This window comes from Elephantulus edwardii, unplaced genomic scaffold (genome assembly GCF_000299155.1).
Source record: "Elephantulus edwardii isolate Elephantulus edwardi_28Jun2011 unplaced genomic scaffold, EleEdw1.0 scaffold00066, whole genome shotgun sequence".
NCBI classification, from domain to species: Eukaryota; Metazoa; Chordata; class Mammalia; order Macroscelidea; family Macroscelididae; genus Elephantulus; species Elephantulus edwardii.
This window is the reverse complement of record NW_006399816.1, coordinates 11,795,504-11,810,866: the sequence shown is the minus strand read 5'-3', so window position 1 is coordinate 11,810,866 and position 15,363 is coordinate 11,795,504. Positions and strand designations below refer to the sequence as shown.

General features: G+C 37.3%; 1 protein-coding gene across 3 annotated transcripts in view; it reads left to right on the top strand.

Annotated features, from left to right (window-relative positions):
- Window positions 1–15,363, top strand: part of LRRC49 (leucine rich repeat containing 49) — a 239,077-nt gene that overhangs the window by 33,914 nt on the left and 189,800 nt on the right. For all 3 annotated transcript variants that reach the window (XM_006888342.1, XM_006888341.1, XM_006888343.1), the window contains 2 exons: window positions 3,691–3,757; window positions 9,241–9,384. In XM_006888342.1, the coding sequence (XP_006888404.1) occupies window positions 3,691–3,757; window positions 9,241–9,384 (211 nt within the window). The remainder of the gene's footprint in view (window positions 1–3,690; window positions 3,758–9,240; window positions 9,385–15,363) is intronic.

Sequence of the window (15,363 nt, the reverse complement as noted above, 5' to 3'; positions counted from 1 at the left end):
GAAGATATTTTCCTGTCATTTGCTCCCCTCTGGACTGCAAAGTGTTTTCCCAGGTGGGTCCAGTGGGGATGGCTGGTTGAACCCAGAGGCTCCAGGCCTTCCAGTATTTTGTAAACTTTCATTATGACTCCATGTCTGAGATATCATTGCCAAATACCTGCCCCCCCCCCACCTCAGTCAGTAGGTTTTCTTTTCATTCTACTGGGAACAGTTTTGATGAACACAGGGAGTTAATCTTTAGAAGATCCCGTTTATCGATATGACCTTATCCTGTTTATGCATTCTGGTTGTATTTGCCAGCATGTTTATACTGTAGGCTAGGCCTTCTAATTTTGGTCCCATTTTGTTGCTTATGATCTTTATGTTTTGGGGCTTTACTTCTAAGTCTCTGATCTGCCTTGAGTTAATTTTTGTGTGTGGTGTGAGATGTGAACCCTGCTGCAGCTTTCTGCAGGTAGTCATTCAGTTTAGCCAGCACCATTTGTTGAAGAGATTAGTGTTTTTCCATTTGATAGGTTTTGTTTCCTTGTCAAATACCAGTTGACTATAGGTAGATGAGTTCATGTCTGTGTTCTTGATTTTGTTCCATTGGTCTATGTGTCTGTCATTGTACCAGTAATATGCTGGTGTTTTTTGTTTGTTTTTAATCTTCTTATTTTTTATTATACTAACGAAATTCAAGTACATTGTTTTTCAAATCAGATTCTTACAGTTTCCGTCACCTCCCCACCCATTGTACAACCCCATGATTAATCTCCCGCACCACCCCCGCCCACATCCCAGCTCCCCATATCCTCATCCCTCCACTTCCACCCTCACCCACTTCATACTGATTCTATAATGATGATTTCATACAGTATTTGTTCTTGTGGGACTGAGTTAGTTCACTCAGCATAATGCTCTCCAGTCCCTCCCAAGCTAAGTAATAATTTTTTTAAAGTCGAGATTTTAATGAAAGTTTATAGAGAGCTTGGATTTCCATTTTTTCATTATTGTACATTTTCCTCCTTGCCCCTCCCCAGTTCACTTCTCCACCTCAACCCCAGTCCACTTTACTATGCAGCTCTTATTCTGGACTGTTGTCATGCAGATAATACCTGATCATACATTCCTTTTAAACAGTTCTTTCCCTCATCTATTTCAATGCAATGTATATTATTTATCCCCTCTTTTTGTAGTTTCTCCCCAACCACCAATATCAGTCTTGCTTTATAACAGTGGCATTATGCAGCATTTATTCTTCTGTGACTGAGATATTTCATTCAGCATAAATGTCCTCTAGGGTCACCCATTTTCTAGAATATTTCATTAGTTCCTTTTTTCAGTGCAGCATGGTATTCTATTGTGTGAACATAACATAGCTTCTCTATCCATTCGTTTTTTGATGGGCACTTGGGTTATTTCCATCTCTTTGATATTGTGAACAAAACAGCAATAAACATGGGTCTGCATATATGTGCTTGGGTGGCAGTTCTGGTTTCTTTAGGGTGTCTTCCCAGTAGTAGAATTGCTGGGTCAAATGGTATTTCTATTTTCAACTTTTTGAGAAAGCACCATACTGCCTTCCATAGTGGTTGTACCATTTTACCCTCCCACCAACAGAGAATAAGTGTTCCAGTTTCTCCACAGCATCACCAGCATTTGTTGTTTGCTGCTTTGTTGAATTTTGTTATTCCTGCCTGAGCAGTCAAGGTAGGAAAATATGCAAAACTAAATGATTGGAAATCCAATTTTCCTATAAACTTTCATTAAAATATCTATTTTTAAAAAAAGTTCAGGGAAGCACCAACTTTCAACAGTGCAGCTCCCAATTGTGTATACTCACTAATCTATACATTCTTATTTTGCTCAAAGTTTTTATTAGTAAAAGATATATGGTTTTATTAAATGTCTTTTCTGTTGAAATGATTTTTCTGGTTGAGATGATTTTATGATTCTTCTTCATTTTATTTATGTTGTGAATTATATGGATTGATTTTTCTAATGTTAAACATACTTGTATGTTGTTGTTGTTGTTATTGTGTGCCATTGAGTCGTTTGCAACTCCTAGCGACCCTATGTAAAGAGCCCTAAATGCAGTTCTATCCTGTGCCAACCTCGCTGTCTCAAACACATTCATTCCCACCACTCCATTCACAGAATCAATCCATCTCATCGAGGGTCTTCATCGAGGGTCTTCCTCTCCTGCGCCGTTCCTCCACTCTCCCAAACATGATGTCCCTCTCCAAGGGCCAGTCCCTCCATGAAACATGCCCAAAGTATGTCAGATGAACCTTCAGAATCCTTGACTCCAGGGAACATTCTGGCTTCACCCTCTCCAGGTCAAACCTGTTTGTTCTCCTAGCAGTCCATGGTATATTCAACACTCTTCTCCAGCACTACGACTCAAAAGCATCAATTCTCTTTCTACCATCCATATTCACTGTCCAACTCTCCATTACACAGCACGTAACTGCAAAAACTGTAGCCTGGATCAGGCTCACTTTAGTCTCCAGCCTGAGGTTGTTGCTCTTCAGTACTCTTGAGAGATCCCTCACAGCTGACTTTCCCAGTGCAATTCGTCTCCTAATTTCCTGGCTGCTGGTATCAAGAGTGTTGACTGTGGAACCAAGTAAACTAAAACTGTTAACTGTCTCAATCTCTTCACTAATTGGCCCAGTGGTGAGAATCTTTGTTTTCTTGATATTGAGCTTCAATCCATATTGAAGGCTGCAGTCCTTGACCTTCTGCAGCAAGTGCTTCAGGTCCTCTTCAGTTTCAGCAAGCAGGGTTGTGTCATCTGCATAACGCAGGTTGTTAACGATTCTTCCACCAATCCTGATGCCACATTCCTCCTCGTATAGCCCAGATGTATGTACTTGTATATCTTTCATAAATTTTACTTGGTCATTAGAAGCTTTTGAAATATGCAGTGAAATTCTGTTGGCCAAAGTTTTGTTGAGAAATTTTCTATGTATGTTTATGAGGGATATCCATAATTTTTTTATAGTTCTATTCTTGCCTGTTTTGGTGTCAGAGTTATGCTTGCTTCATAAAATTAATTCAGTAATATCCTTTTCCTTTTTCTTTTCTGAAAGTTAATGTAAAATTGATATTAATTCTTTTGTGAATGTTTAAAGTAATTATATGGTGGAAGTGTCTGGGCATAGCTTGTTTTTTGTTTTGAAATTTTAAAAAAAAATTTATGAGTCCTTCAATTTCTTCTTTTTTTATGCATTTATTTACATTTTCTACGTTAGTATTGGTTAGTTTAGATAGTGTATATGTAGAAATGTTTCCAGTTGTTTGAACACAAGTTTTATAATATTCCTGAATTATCCTTTTTGCCTCAGTTTGTTCTGCTACAGTTATCACCTCTCTTGTTTATTTTGATATTTGAATCCTGTCACTTTCCTGTATAAGTTCGGTTAGTGACTACCATTTTAAAGAACAGCCTTTAGTTTTACTGATAGACTTGCTCATTTTCAAACATGTTATTTTATGCTATTATTGGACTATTTTCTATCCAATGAGACTGTATTTTTAAAATTATAGTAGAGTCAATGGTAAATGTGTTTGGTTTTTTAAAAGTGTATATAGAATGGTCATATGCTAAAATGAGTTACACCTTAACATATTATGATTTACAAACTGATATGATATATCCTTATTTCTATTTTACTTACTTACTCTCTTCCTTCTCATTTTCAGAATTAGAAAAATCTCAAATCTGGAGAGTTTGAAAAACTTAGATGTCTTGGATCTTCATGGAAATCAGGTATTATGAAATTTTAATTTTGAAAAAAATGCAGTAAATTTAATAGAACAAAAATTTTAATAATTTTATATTTAATTTGAATTTTTCAAGAGTTATTTTATCAATTGATTGAAGTAATGTTATTATTGTTATTGTTGTTGTTATGTGCTGTCCAGTTGCTTGTGACTCATGACCCTATGTACAACAGTCCTAAACTCTGCTCTATCCTGTGCCAATCACACTGTCTCCTATACACCCATCCCAATTACCCCAGTCACTGAATCAATCCACCTCATAGAGGGCCTTCTCCTCCTGCACTGTCCCTCCACCCTCCTAAGCATGATGTCCCTCTCCAAGGACTGGTCTCTCCTTACAACATGTCCAAAGTATGTTAGATGGAGCCTCAGAATCCTTGCCTCCAGGGTGAATCTGTTTGTTTTCTAAGCAGTCCATGGTACCCTCAATACTCTTTTCCAGCACCACAGCTCAAAGGCATCAATACTCCTTCTGTCCTCCTTGGTCATGGTCCAACTCTCTGATGCATAACAAGTGATAGCAAAGACTGTAAAATTTGGTAATGTGACAGTCAATGACAACAAATTTTTAATTCTTATGATAATTTTATTTCTTATTTGATCTTTTGTTATTTTATAAATAACTTCAACTTAAGAAATAGAGTATTAATTATTTTATTCCACTTAAGTTCTTATATTTTTCCCTCCTCCTATGTTTCCTTGTTAGAGATAACCACTATTCTCAATTTCATGTTATTATTTCTCTGTGGGTTTTTATGTTTTTCACATACATATGTATGTTTTCACCACTCGCATCTGTCAGTTTATTGTCCTGTAGTGACTAGCTTGTTTCTCTAAATCTAGAAGGTATGTTCTAAGTATTTTAAATGCCAGTAGGATCACTTTTGGTAGTTGAGTTTCCGTGGAGCTTCTAGATCATAATTGATTAGTTATAAAAGCATGTTCATCTACTTCTGAAAATTAGCTAATGATAACCTTATAGATCACTAAAGAACACATTAGCTCTTTTTCTTTGGATACATTATCAGGAAAGATCATTTGCTGAAGGAAGCCCTCATGTTTGGTGAAGTAGAGGGCCAAAAAGGGCATGGGAAATCCTTGCTGAGATAGATTAATACAGTACCCAGAATGATGTTTTTGGACAAACGACCAGTTGTGAGAATTGTGTGGGGCCAGGCAATATTTAGGAAGCTCTCGTAGAGTAGTCTGTAGAGAGCAGTGCTGCTCACCCAAAAGGCCGCACCTATCTGGGTTTTAAATTAACTAGCTGATTCTCAAGGGAAAAATGAACAGTCTCCTCTCATGCAATTGACAGCTTTGCAAACATGCTGGAGAATCAGCTAGGAGTAGATTGTGACTCCAAGCTTATGCCTTTGACTTGTTTGTGAGACAACATTTGCTACATTGTACAAGTCAGCATAAACTTGACAGCAGCTAATAACTTATTAGTGTCTAATGAATATATTGTTTAGTATTTCTGTTTTTAATTTAAAAATGTAATATAAATTTTCATCTAATATTTGCTATTGGCATCTTAGATGACTGTATTTCTAAACTGTCAGGAGATAATCTATTCAAGATTAAACCATTAATATCTACCTCTAAAAATTAATAAAAAACTCCCCAAAATGAAGTGTTTGCTTTTTTTAATTTTCCTCTATTTAAAAGAAAAAAATGTTCTGATGCTTGGTGAACATTGTGAATGTAATTGTTTTATGGATGTACAAACATTATGAGGAATGATAATAGGGTTCAGGGAATGGAAGAAGGTGGAAGGAAATGAAATTCAAAACAGAAAACAATTGGCTTATTTTATAAATCTGGTAAAAGATAATAGGACAGATTAGATAAATATTTTAAAATTGGAAAATATAAAGGAATATGGGTACATATATAATGTTGTTGTGTTGTACCACCAAGTCATTTGTGACTCATAGTGACTTTATGCACAATAGGTCTGAACCATACTTTATCCTGAGCCAATCTTACTGCCTCTGACACGTCTACCTTCATTAACCCAGTTATTGTGTCAATCCATCTCATCTGATGTTTTCCTCTCATGTGCTTTCCTTTAATTCTTCCAAGCATGGTATCCCTCTCCAAAGACTGGCCTCTCCTGGCTACATGCCCAAAATATGTCAGACAGAGTCTCAAAATCCTTGCCTCCAAGGAGCAGCTGAGTTTCAGTCTGTTCTTGACAGATCATTTAGTTCCTTGGCAATCCATGGTATGTTCAAAACTCTTCTCCAATACCACAACTTACAGGCATCTTGGTCACTGTCCAGATCATAGCACGGGATTATGAAGAGTATGGCCTGGCACCTTAGTCTCTAGACTGACATACTTGTTCATCAGTACTCAGGAGAGGTCCCTGGCAGAAGATTTCCTTAATGCAGTTTGTCTTTTGTGTTCCTAATGGCTAGTGCCAAGAGTGTTGGTTGTGGAAATGAGCAAGATGAGATTGCTAACAATCTCAATCTCTTCTCCATCTATCACAGTGCTGCCAATTGCCCCAGTGGTGAGAATCTTTGTTTTCTTGATGTTGAGCTTAAATCCATACTGCAAGCTACAGCCCCTGATCCTCTGCAGCAGATGCTTCAGGTTCTCCTCAGTCCAGCAAGTAAGGTTGTTTCATCTGTGTAATGCAGGTTGTTCATGTGCCTTCCCCAAACCTTATCCCACATTCTTCCTCATAAAGTCCAGCCTATCGCTGCATCTGTTCCGCATACAGTTTGAAAAGGTATGGGGATAGGACACATCCCTGACGTATCCCTTTTCTGCTTTTGAACCATGCACTGTTTCCTTGCTCTATTCTGATGACTGCGACACATCCCTGACGTATCCCTTTTCTGCTTTTGAACCATGCACTGTTTCCTTGCTCTATTCTGATGACTGCCTCCTAGTCTAAAACATGAGCACAGTCAGGTGTTCTGGGATTCCCATTCTTCTCAAGGTTAGCCTCAATTTATTATGATCCACACAGTCAAATGTCTTTGCATAGTCAATGAAACACAGATGGACATTCCTCTTTTTTCAGCCAAGATCCATCTGACGTGGCAGTGATGTCCCTAGTGCCACAGCCTCTTCTAAACCCAGACTGTATTTCTGATAATTCTCTGTCAATGTACTGTTCCAGTCACTTGCAGGATTTTTCATGCATATGCTATGTGTGTTATTGTTCAATAATTTCCACACTAAGTTGGATCACCTTTTTCTGGAATGAGAATAAATATGGATCTCTTCGAGTCAGTTAGCCAGGTAGTTGTCCTCCAGATTTCTTGGCAGCCTGGTAAGCACTTCCAGGGCTACGTCTGTTTGTTGAGATATATCAGTAGGTATTCTGTCAATTCCTAGGGCTTTATTTTTTTGCCAGTTCCTTCAAAGCAGCTTAAACTTCCCCCTTCATCACCATTGCCTCTTAAACATAAGTTTTTTTCATTAAATACTTTTATGTCAGCCAGTTCTTTTTGGTACAGTGACTTTGTGTACTCCTTCCGTCTTCTTTTGATCATTTTCTTTCCTGGATCATTCGATATTCTGCCCACAGCATCCTTAAGTATTGCAACTCAGGCTTGAATCTTCAGTTCCTTCAGCTTAAGAAATGCTGAGTAAGCTTGACCCTTTTGATTTATCTACTCTAGCTCTTTGCACATTTCATTATAATACTTTACTTTGGCTTTCTGTGACAGCCTTTGAAATCTTCTATTCACATCCTCAACTTCTTGATTTCTTCCCTTTGCTTTGATTTCCTAGCACTCTAATGAAATATTCAAAGTGTCTTATAATATCTGTCTAAGTCTTTCCTCCTCCTTTGTCTTTGTAATGACCTTTTGCATTCTTCATGGGTAATATTCTTGATATATCCTCCCATAGCTTATCTGACTTTTGCTCATTAGTGTTCAAGACCATAAATCTATTCCTGAGATGATTTTTTAATTCAGGTAGAAGAGACTCAAGATCAAATTATGGTTCTTGTGGATTTGACCTACTTTTCTTTAGCTTTAGTTTGAAATTTCATATGAGTAGTTGATAGCCTGTTCCACAAGCAGCACCTGGCTTAGTTTTCACATGTGATACTGAGCTTCTCTAACAATTCCTTCCACAGATGTAGTTAGTTTGATTCCTGTGCAGACCATCAGGTGAGATCCATGTAGTCACCATTTATGTTTCTTATAAAAGGTATTTGCAGTGAAAAAAATCATCGACTGTGCAGAATTCTATTATTTTATCTCCATCATTTCTGTCACCAAGTCCATGTTTTCTGACTACCTCTCCTTCTTCTCCATTCCCAACTTTTGTATTCCAGTTACTCATTATTATTAGTGCATCCTTGTTGCGTGTTTGATTGATTTCTGACTGCAAAAGTATATATTTATATATGTTGTTGTTGTTATGTGCCATCAAGTCACCTGCCACCCATAATGACCGTATGTACAGAAGCTCTGAACCTTGCCCTGTCCTGAGACAGCCTCACTAATTCTGACACACCAACCCGCATTGCGCCAGTCACTGTATCAATCCATCTCATCAGGGGTCATCCTCTCCTGCACTGTCCCTCCACCCTTCTGGGCATGATGTCCTTCTCTAAGGGCCAGTCTCTCCTGGCCACATTCCCAAAGTATGTGATATGGAGCTTCAAAATCCTAGTGTCAAAGAAGTACCTTGGTTTCACTCTCTCCAAGACAGACCTATTTGTTTTCTTGGCAGTCCATGGTATGTTCAAGACTCTTCTCCATTATCACAATTTGAAGGCATCAATTCTTCTGCCATCCTTAGTCACTGTCCAGCTGAAATATAGATAGTATTTACTAAATATAATAGCCAGAAGTTGAATTTTTAAGCTAATAAGAAATCCCCTTGTTCTAAAGAGTTGTCTTCACTATATTCACCCTGACTAATTACTACCTATCTCTTCTCTGAAGGGCTCTCACTAAAAAGAATGTATGTCCTCACCCTCCACTTCAGTGCCTAGTTTCTTCATTCTTTATCATTCAGGCTCCCAACTGCTCTTAGCACTCTGCAGTGGAAGTAGAATTAGCATGGGAAACTTACTTACCAATCCTTTTTCTTCTCTCTTTTTTTGAGGGCAGATTTGCTTGGTCAAAACATTGTAAGCAATGTTATAAGCTCACAGACAATTTCTGTTCAGGCAGGTAGTGTGTGTCCTTACTATATCTATGGGTCATGGCCCAAGGTTTAGTACTTAGATGCCCAAATGATAGATTTGTGGATTATTTGGTAAAATTTACCTTAAATATTTACTTTGGTCAAATTTCAAAATACACTTTTCTAATCAATTTTCACAAGTCAGTTGAAGTCATATTATCTGTAATACAAGAATTGGAAGCTGATTTTTAAAGTCCCTGTATAAACTTAACAAATCCAATGACGTTGAATATTTTCTCTTTAAGGGTATAATGTGTATCTGAAATTTATGTAGCTAATCACCCCTTCTCCATTTTTTAATAGATCACCAAAATTGAAAATGTCAATCATCTGTGTGATTTGAGAGTTTTAAACCTTGCCAGAAACCTTTTAAGTCATGTTGATAATCTTAATGGACTGGATTCGTTGACTGAACTTAATCTGAGACATAATCAGATCACTTTTGTGGTGAGTAATAAAACAGAATTGATAAGCACTTTCTGGCTTTTACTTTCAGGAAATGAAACAAATGTTCTAGCTTGCTTTATGAAAAGCAAGTCTACCATTCTATAGGGCTTTTTCTGAATTGAAACTGTAGATACAATTTATTCAGCTTTATATACTGATTTTAAGAAATATTAAAAAATTTTTATTTTAAAGGACAACTACTAAAAATAATAACTTTTATATAAGGAAGTATATCAGTTAGTGTAAGTGAATACTGAATCTTTTGTTGTTTTTTTTTAAAGGATCTTGGATTACTAAAAATGTTATTGATGACTCATAGTTGAGGATTTATTGCACCAAGAGTGAAAAGGCACAGAGAGGAGAGATTGAAGCCTGTGCATGCACGTGTAATTATCAGACCTTTAGTAGTTTTTTAGAGTCACAGTGGGATAGTGGGCAGAACGTTGCATAGGATATCAGAGGTCTAGTTCTGGTCTCATATTTACCTTTTATCTTTGTGGCTTTACATAAATCACTTTAACTCTCTGGCCTCAACTTGCTTGTTTCTAGCACTGGATTTAGATAATCTCCATGGCTATTTTTGGTTTGTTGACTATGAAGAAAGATTTTCAGATGCTAGAGAATTGGCATGTGAGCAGGAGGAAAAGAGCACTGTGAGGGCAAAAAAAGATAGAAAAAGGACTCTGGAGCTCTGGAGACTAACTTGGTTAGATACATAATTGTCCCCAGGGTCAGTAGCCAATAGCAGCTTGGTGCACAGGTGTTATTCAGCTGTATGATATAACAAATGCTTCTAATTCTAAAGATTTATAGACATTATTATTAAATGTTATTTTACCCACATTCTTTTAATTAAAAGCTATAAAAAAGAACCTAAAATCTTGCAAACCTTGCATTAGGTTATCTTTTGGTTTTATTTGAGTACTTTTAAAGGTATAATTCCTAAGTTTTTCACAACCCTGCCTTTCTTAGGAAGAATTTAATGTGCTGTTAGTGTACAGTTGAAAAAAAAATTAGGGCATATGGTGTTCTATTTATAGTCTTTATTGTACAAATTGGTTTCATTTTGAAGTTTTACAGGAAAGCTGTTAGGTAATATTTATATCTTCCAGGAGGTTGGAATAATTTCAGTACCTTTTCTAAAACATATTTATTCTAGGACTTCAGTGCTCTCCCAGGTCTTCCCATAGAGTGGGTTTAAACATTTGAACTGTGCTGTTTGTTTTCAAAGATTTCCATCTTGAGTTAAATGATTTCATTGCTAAGCAGGAACTGCTTAGGACTCTGTCCTCAGGATACTGGATCTGATAAGAATAAAAAATATTTTAATAGATTGCACTACATAGTGCCACTGCTGTAGAATGGGACTGACATCAGGGTTAGGTTAAGAATGAGAAAAACTGGATGAATTATGTATACTGTATTGAAATGAATGAGGAAGAGAACAGTTTAAAAGCAATATATTATAGGGCATTATGATTATCAGAAGAGTCCGGAATGAAGGTTGCAGAGTGGAGTATACTCGGAGTGTGGGGGGATTGTATACCAATGAAGGAATTTTTCCTTTTACTTTTCAAAGAGAAGAGCGAACTGGGGGTGGGGGTGGGGTGGGTAGGGACGAAAGTGCAACAATGAGTGAATGGAAATCCAAAATCGCTGTAAATGTTCATTGAAATTAGTAATAAAAAAAACGTTTTAATAGATTGGGGAATAGAAGTCTATAGGCCCTGGCATACTCCTGTCTCTATTTTTACTTTCTTTTGGAACGTATTTAATGCATATCTAGAAAATTGAGTTTAAGCTGAAGCTATGGAAAATTAAATCAAATCCATGTGAACCAAATTATGACCTTGAGTCTATTCCACCTGAATTTTAAAACCATCTTAGTAATAGGTTTGAAGCCTTGAGCACTAACGAATGGAAAGCCAGATGAACTGTGGGAGGATATCAAGAATATCATTAGGAAGAATGCAAACGGTCATTACAAACATGGAGGAGGAAGAAAAGACCAAAATGAATGTCAGAAGAGAGACTCTGAGTATTGCACTAGAGTTCCAAGAAGCCAAAGCAAAGGGAAGAGATCATGGTATTAACACGTTGCCGCAAATGACGGCAAATGTATTTCTAAGCACAGTCGTCAATTTAAAAAGTGTGTGGCAACGTGTTAAGGAGCTGAAAGAAAGGCAGCGTGGGAAGACATGTATTATAATGAAATGTGCTAAAGAACTGGAGTCAGAAAATCAAAAGGGCCAAACTTGCTCATCATTTCTTTCCTTTGTATTTTACAGAAAAGTTAGATTTTAATTCATTTATCATTGCACATTTTACTCTCTCTTCCTCCCTTTCCCCTCCCCCAGTTTCTTTTTCTAAAAATATTTGTTTATTGGTGCACAATTACCTTCCTCACCCCTCCCCAGTCCTCTTTGCAATATACCTTTTATTCTGGGCTGTTGTGATCCTTGGAAAATTTTAAGCTTTGTGTCATTCTTTTTTTTTTTAAATTGAGATTTTAATGAAAGATTATAGAGGACTTGGATTTCTATGCATTCATTGTTGCACATTTTCCTCCCTGCCCAACCATCCCCCCAGTTTGCTTTTCTCTTTGAAAAAAATTTTTTTTTCTTTCATTGTTATACAATCGCCCCTCCCAATCTATTTTACTACATAGCTCTTATTTTGGATTCTTGTCATGCAAATAATACCTAATCATATACTCTTTTTAAACAGTTTTCTCCCTCTTGGGTTTCAATGCAGAGTACATTATCCCCTCTTTTCTTAGTTTTCCCCAATCCCGATGTCAGTCCTGTTTCACAACAGCGGCATTATGCAGTATTTGAACTTTTGTGACTAAGATATTTCACTCAGCATAATGTCCTCTAGGGTCACCCATTTTCTATAATATTTCATTAGTTCCTTGTTTTTAAATGCTACATAATATTCCATTGTGTGAATATATCACAACTTCTCTATCCATTCAGTTTGTTGATGGACATTTGGGTTGTTTCCAACTCTGCTACTGTGAAAAAAAGCCACAATAAACTTAGGTGTACATATATCTGCTTGGGTGGCAGTTCTGGTTTCTTTAGGGTATATTCCCAATAGTGGAATTGCTGGGTCAAATGATATTTCTACTGCCGACTTTTTGAGAAAGCGCCATACTGCCTTCCACAGTGGTTACACCATTTTACACTCCCACCAACAGTGAATAAGGGTTCCAGTTTCTCCACCACCTCACCAGCATTTGTTGTTTGTTGCTCTGTTGAATTTTCCTCCTGTTGCTGGGGTGAGATGATATCTTTTAGTTGTTCTGATTTTCATCTCTCTTAGAGCCAGGGATTTTGAACATTTCTTTACGTGTTTATTCACCATCTTATTGTCTTTTTTGGTGAAATGTCTGTGCCTATCCTGTGCCCATTTTTTGATGTGGGTTGTTTACCTTTATCTTATATGGTGTTCGAGTATTCTATAAATTCTAGATATAAGTTCCTTATCAGACATGTCATTACCATATGTATTTTTTTTTCTCAGTCTGTGGCTTTCCTTTTTACCATATTGGAGAAATTTTTGGATGTGCATAGGGATTTGATTCTTGGAAGGTCTCATTCATACATTTTATTCTCTCCTGGTTGTAGGTTTTTCAGGATGCTTGAGAGACCGTTCATTTTTTGGATTAGGGCTAGAGTTCTTCCAAGCTTTTATCTAATGAAATTTATAGTCCTTGGTTTTAGTCATAAGTCCTTTATCTACTTTGAGTTGGTTTTTGTATATGGTATGAGGTGTGGATCTTGCTTGGGATTTCTGCGGATAGTTTTTCAATTTTGCCAACACCATTTGTTTAAAAGGCTGTCGTTTCCCCACTCAACTGATTTCATCTCCTTGTCAAAAATCAGCTGGCCATAGGTAGACGGGCTGATATCTGGGTTCTCAATTAGGTTCCATTGATCTATGTGTCTGTCATTGTATGAGTACCACGCTGTCTTGACGACCACAGCAGAGTAATAGAATTTGAAATCAGGGAGTGGGATGCCTCCTACCTTGTTCCTCTTTTTAAGGAGTGCATTGCTTATTCGGGGTCTCTTACCATTGTAAATTACATTGAAGATTGCTTTTTATATCTCCTTGAAGAATAGAATTGGTTTTGTATTGGGATTGCATTGAACGTGTAAATTGCCTTTGGAAGTATTGTCATTTTCCCAGTATTGAGTCTTCCTCTCCAAGAGCAAGGTATATTCTTCAATTTTTCCAGGTCTCTTTGTTTCTTGTAATATGTTTTGTAATTTTCTTTGAATAGATCCTTTGTGTTTCTGGTTAGATTTACTCCCAAGAATTTAATCTTGTGATTAGCTGTTGTGAAGGGTATTGTTTTTCTTAGCTTCTGTTCTGTATTCTCTTTGTCACTGTAGAGAAATCCAATTGATTTTTTTAAATTTTGATCTTGTATCCTGCCACTTTGCTGAATTGGTCAACTATGTCTAGCAGTTTTCTTGGCTCAGCATTTCTTCAGCTCAAGTAACTGAAGAACAAACTCAAGCATTGAGTGGCAATACTTAAGGATGCTTTGGGGAGAATATTAAATGATCCAGGAAGTATTAAAAGAAGATAGAAAGGGTATACAGAGTCATTGTACCAAAAGGAATTGTCACACAATGAAGAATTTCATGAAACAATGTATGAGCATGAGCCTTTTGTGATTAAGGAAGAAGTTCAAGCTTCTCTGAAAGAACTGGCAAAAACTAAGACCCCAGGAATTGATGGTATACCAATTGATATATTTCAGCAAACAGCTGCTGCTCTAGATGTGCTCATCAACTTGTGCCAAGAAATCTGGAGGACAATCCCCTGGCCAACTGACTGGAAGAGATCTAAATTGGTTCCAATTTCAAAGAAAGCTGATCTGACAGAATGTAGAAATTATCGAACAATATCACTACTATCACACACTAGCAAAATCCTGCTGAAGATTATCCAAAAATGACTGGAACAGCACATCAACAGAAAACTGACAGAAGTGTAGGCTGGATTTAGAAAAAACAATGCCACTAGGGATATTGTAGCTAATGTTAGATGGATCTTGGCTGAAAGCAGAGAGTACCTGAGGAATGTCTATCTGTGTTTCATTGACTATGCAAAGGTGTTTGACTGTGTGGACCACAACAAACTGTAACTAAGACTGAGAAAAATGGGAATCCCAGAACACTTGATCATGCTTATATGAAACCTTTACTTGGACCAGGAGACAGTTATCAAAACTAAGCAAGGGAACACTGCATGGTTCAAAATTGGGAAGGGTGTACAACAGAGAGGTGTCCTATCTCCATATCTTTTTTAATCTAGATGCAGACCAGATTAACCAGGAGGATGGGCTCTGTGAGGAGAAATGTGGCATCAGGATTTTATGAGGACTCATCAGTAATCTGCATTATGCAGATGACACAAACCTGCTTGCTAAAATTGAGGAGGACCTGAAGTGCTATTTGCAGAGGTCAAGGACTGCAGCCTTCAATATGGATTGAAGCTCAATATCAAGAAAACAAAAATTCTCACCACTGGGCTAGTTGGCAGCATCGTGATAGATGGTAAAGAGTTTGAGATTATAAACAACTTTAGTTTGCTTGGCTCCAGGATCAGCATTCTTGGCACCAGCAGCTAGGAAATTTAAAGACTTATTGCATAGAGAAAGTCTTCTGTCAGGGACCTCTCCAGAGTACTGAAGAGCAATGATGTCAGTCTGGAGACTAAGCTGCATCTTATACAGGCCATGGTCTTTGCAATCACTTGCTATGCATCAGAGAGCTGGACAGTGACTAGGGATAATAGAGAAGAATCTATGCCTTTGAGCTGTGGTGTTGGAGAATAGTATTGAATATATCATGGAATACTAAGAGAACCAGCCCTCCATCTAATAACATATGTTATTAGATGGAGGGCTGGTCAAAGGGAGATAGATGTGAAGGGAGGGGGTAGAAGTGGATGGGTGTC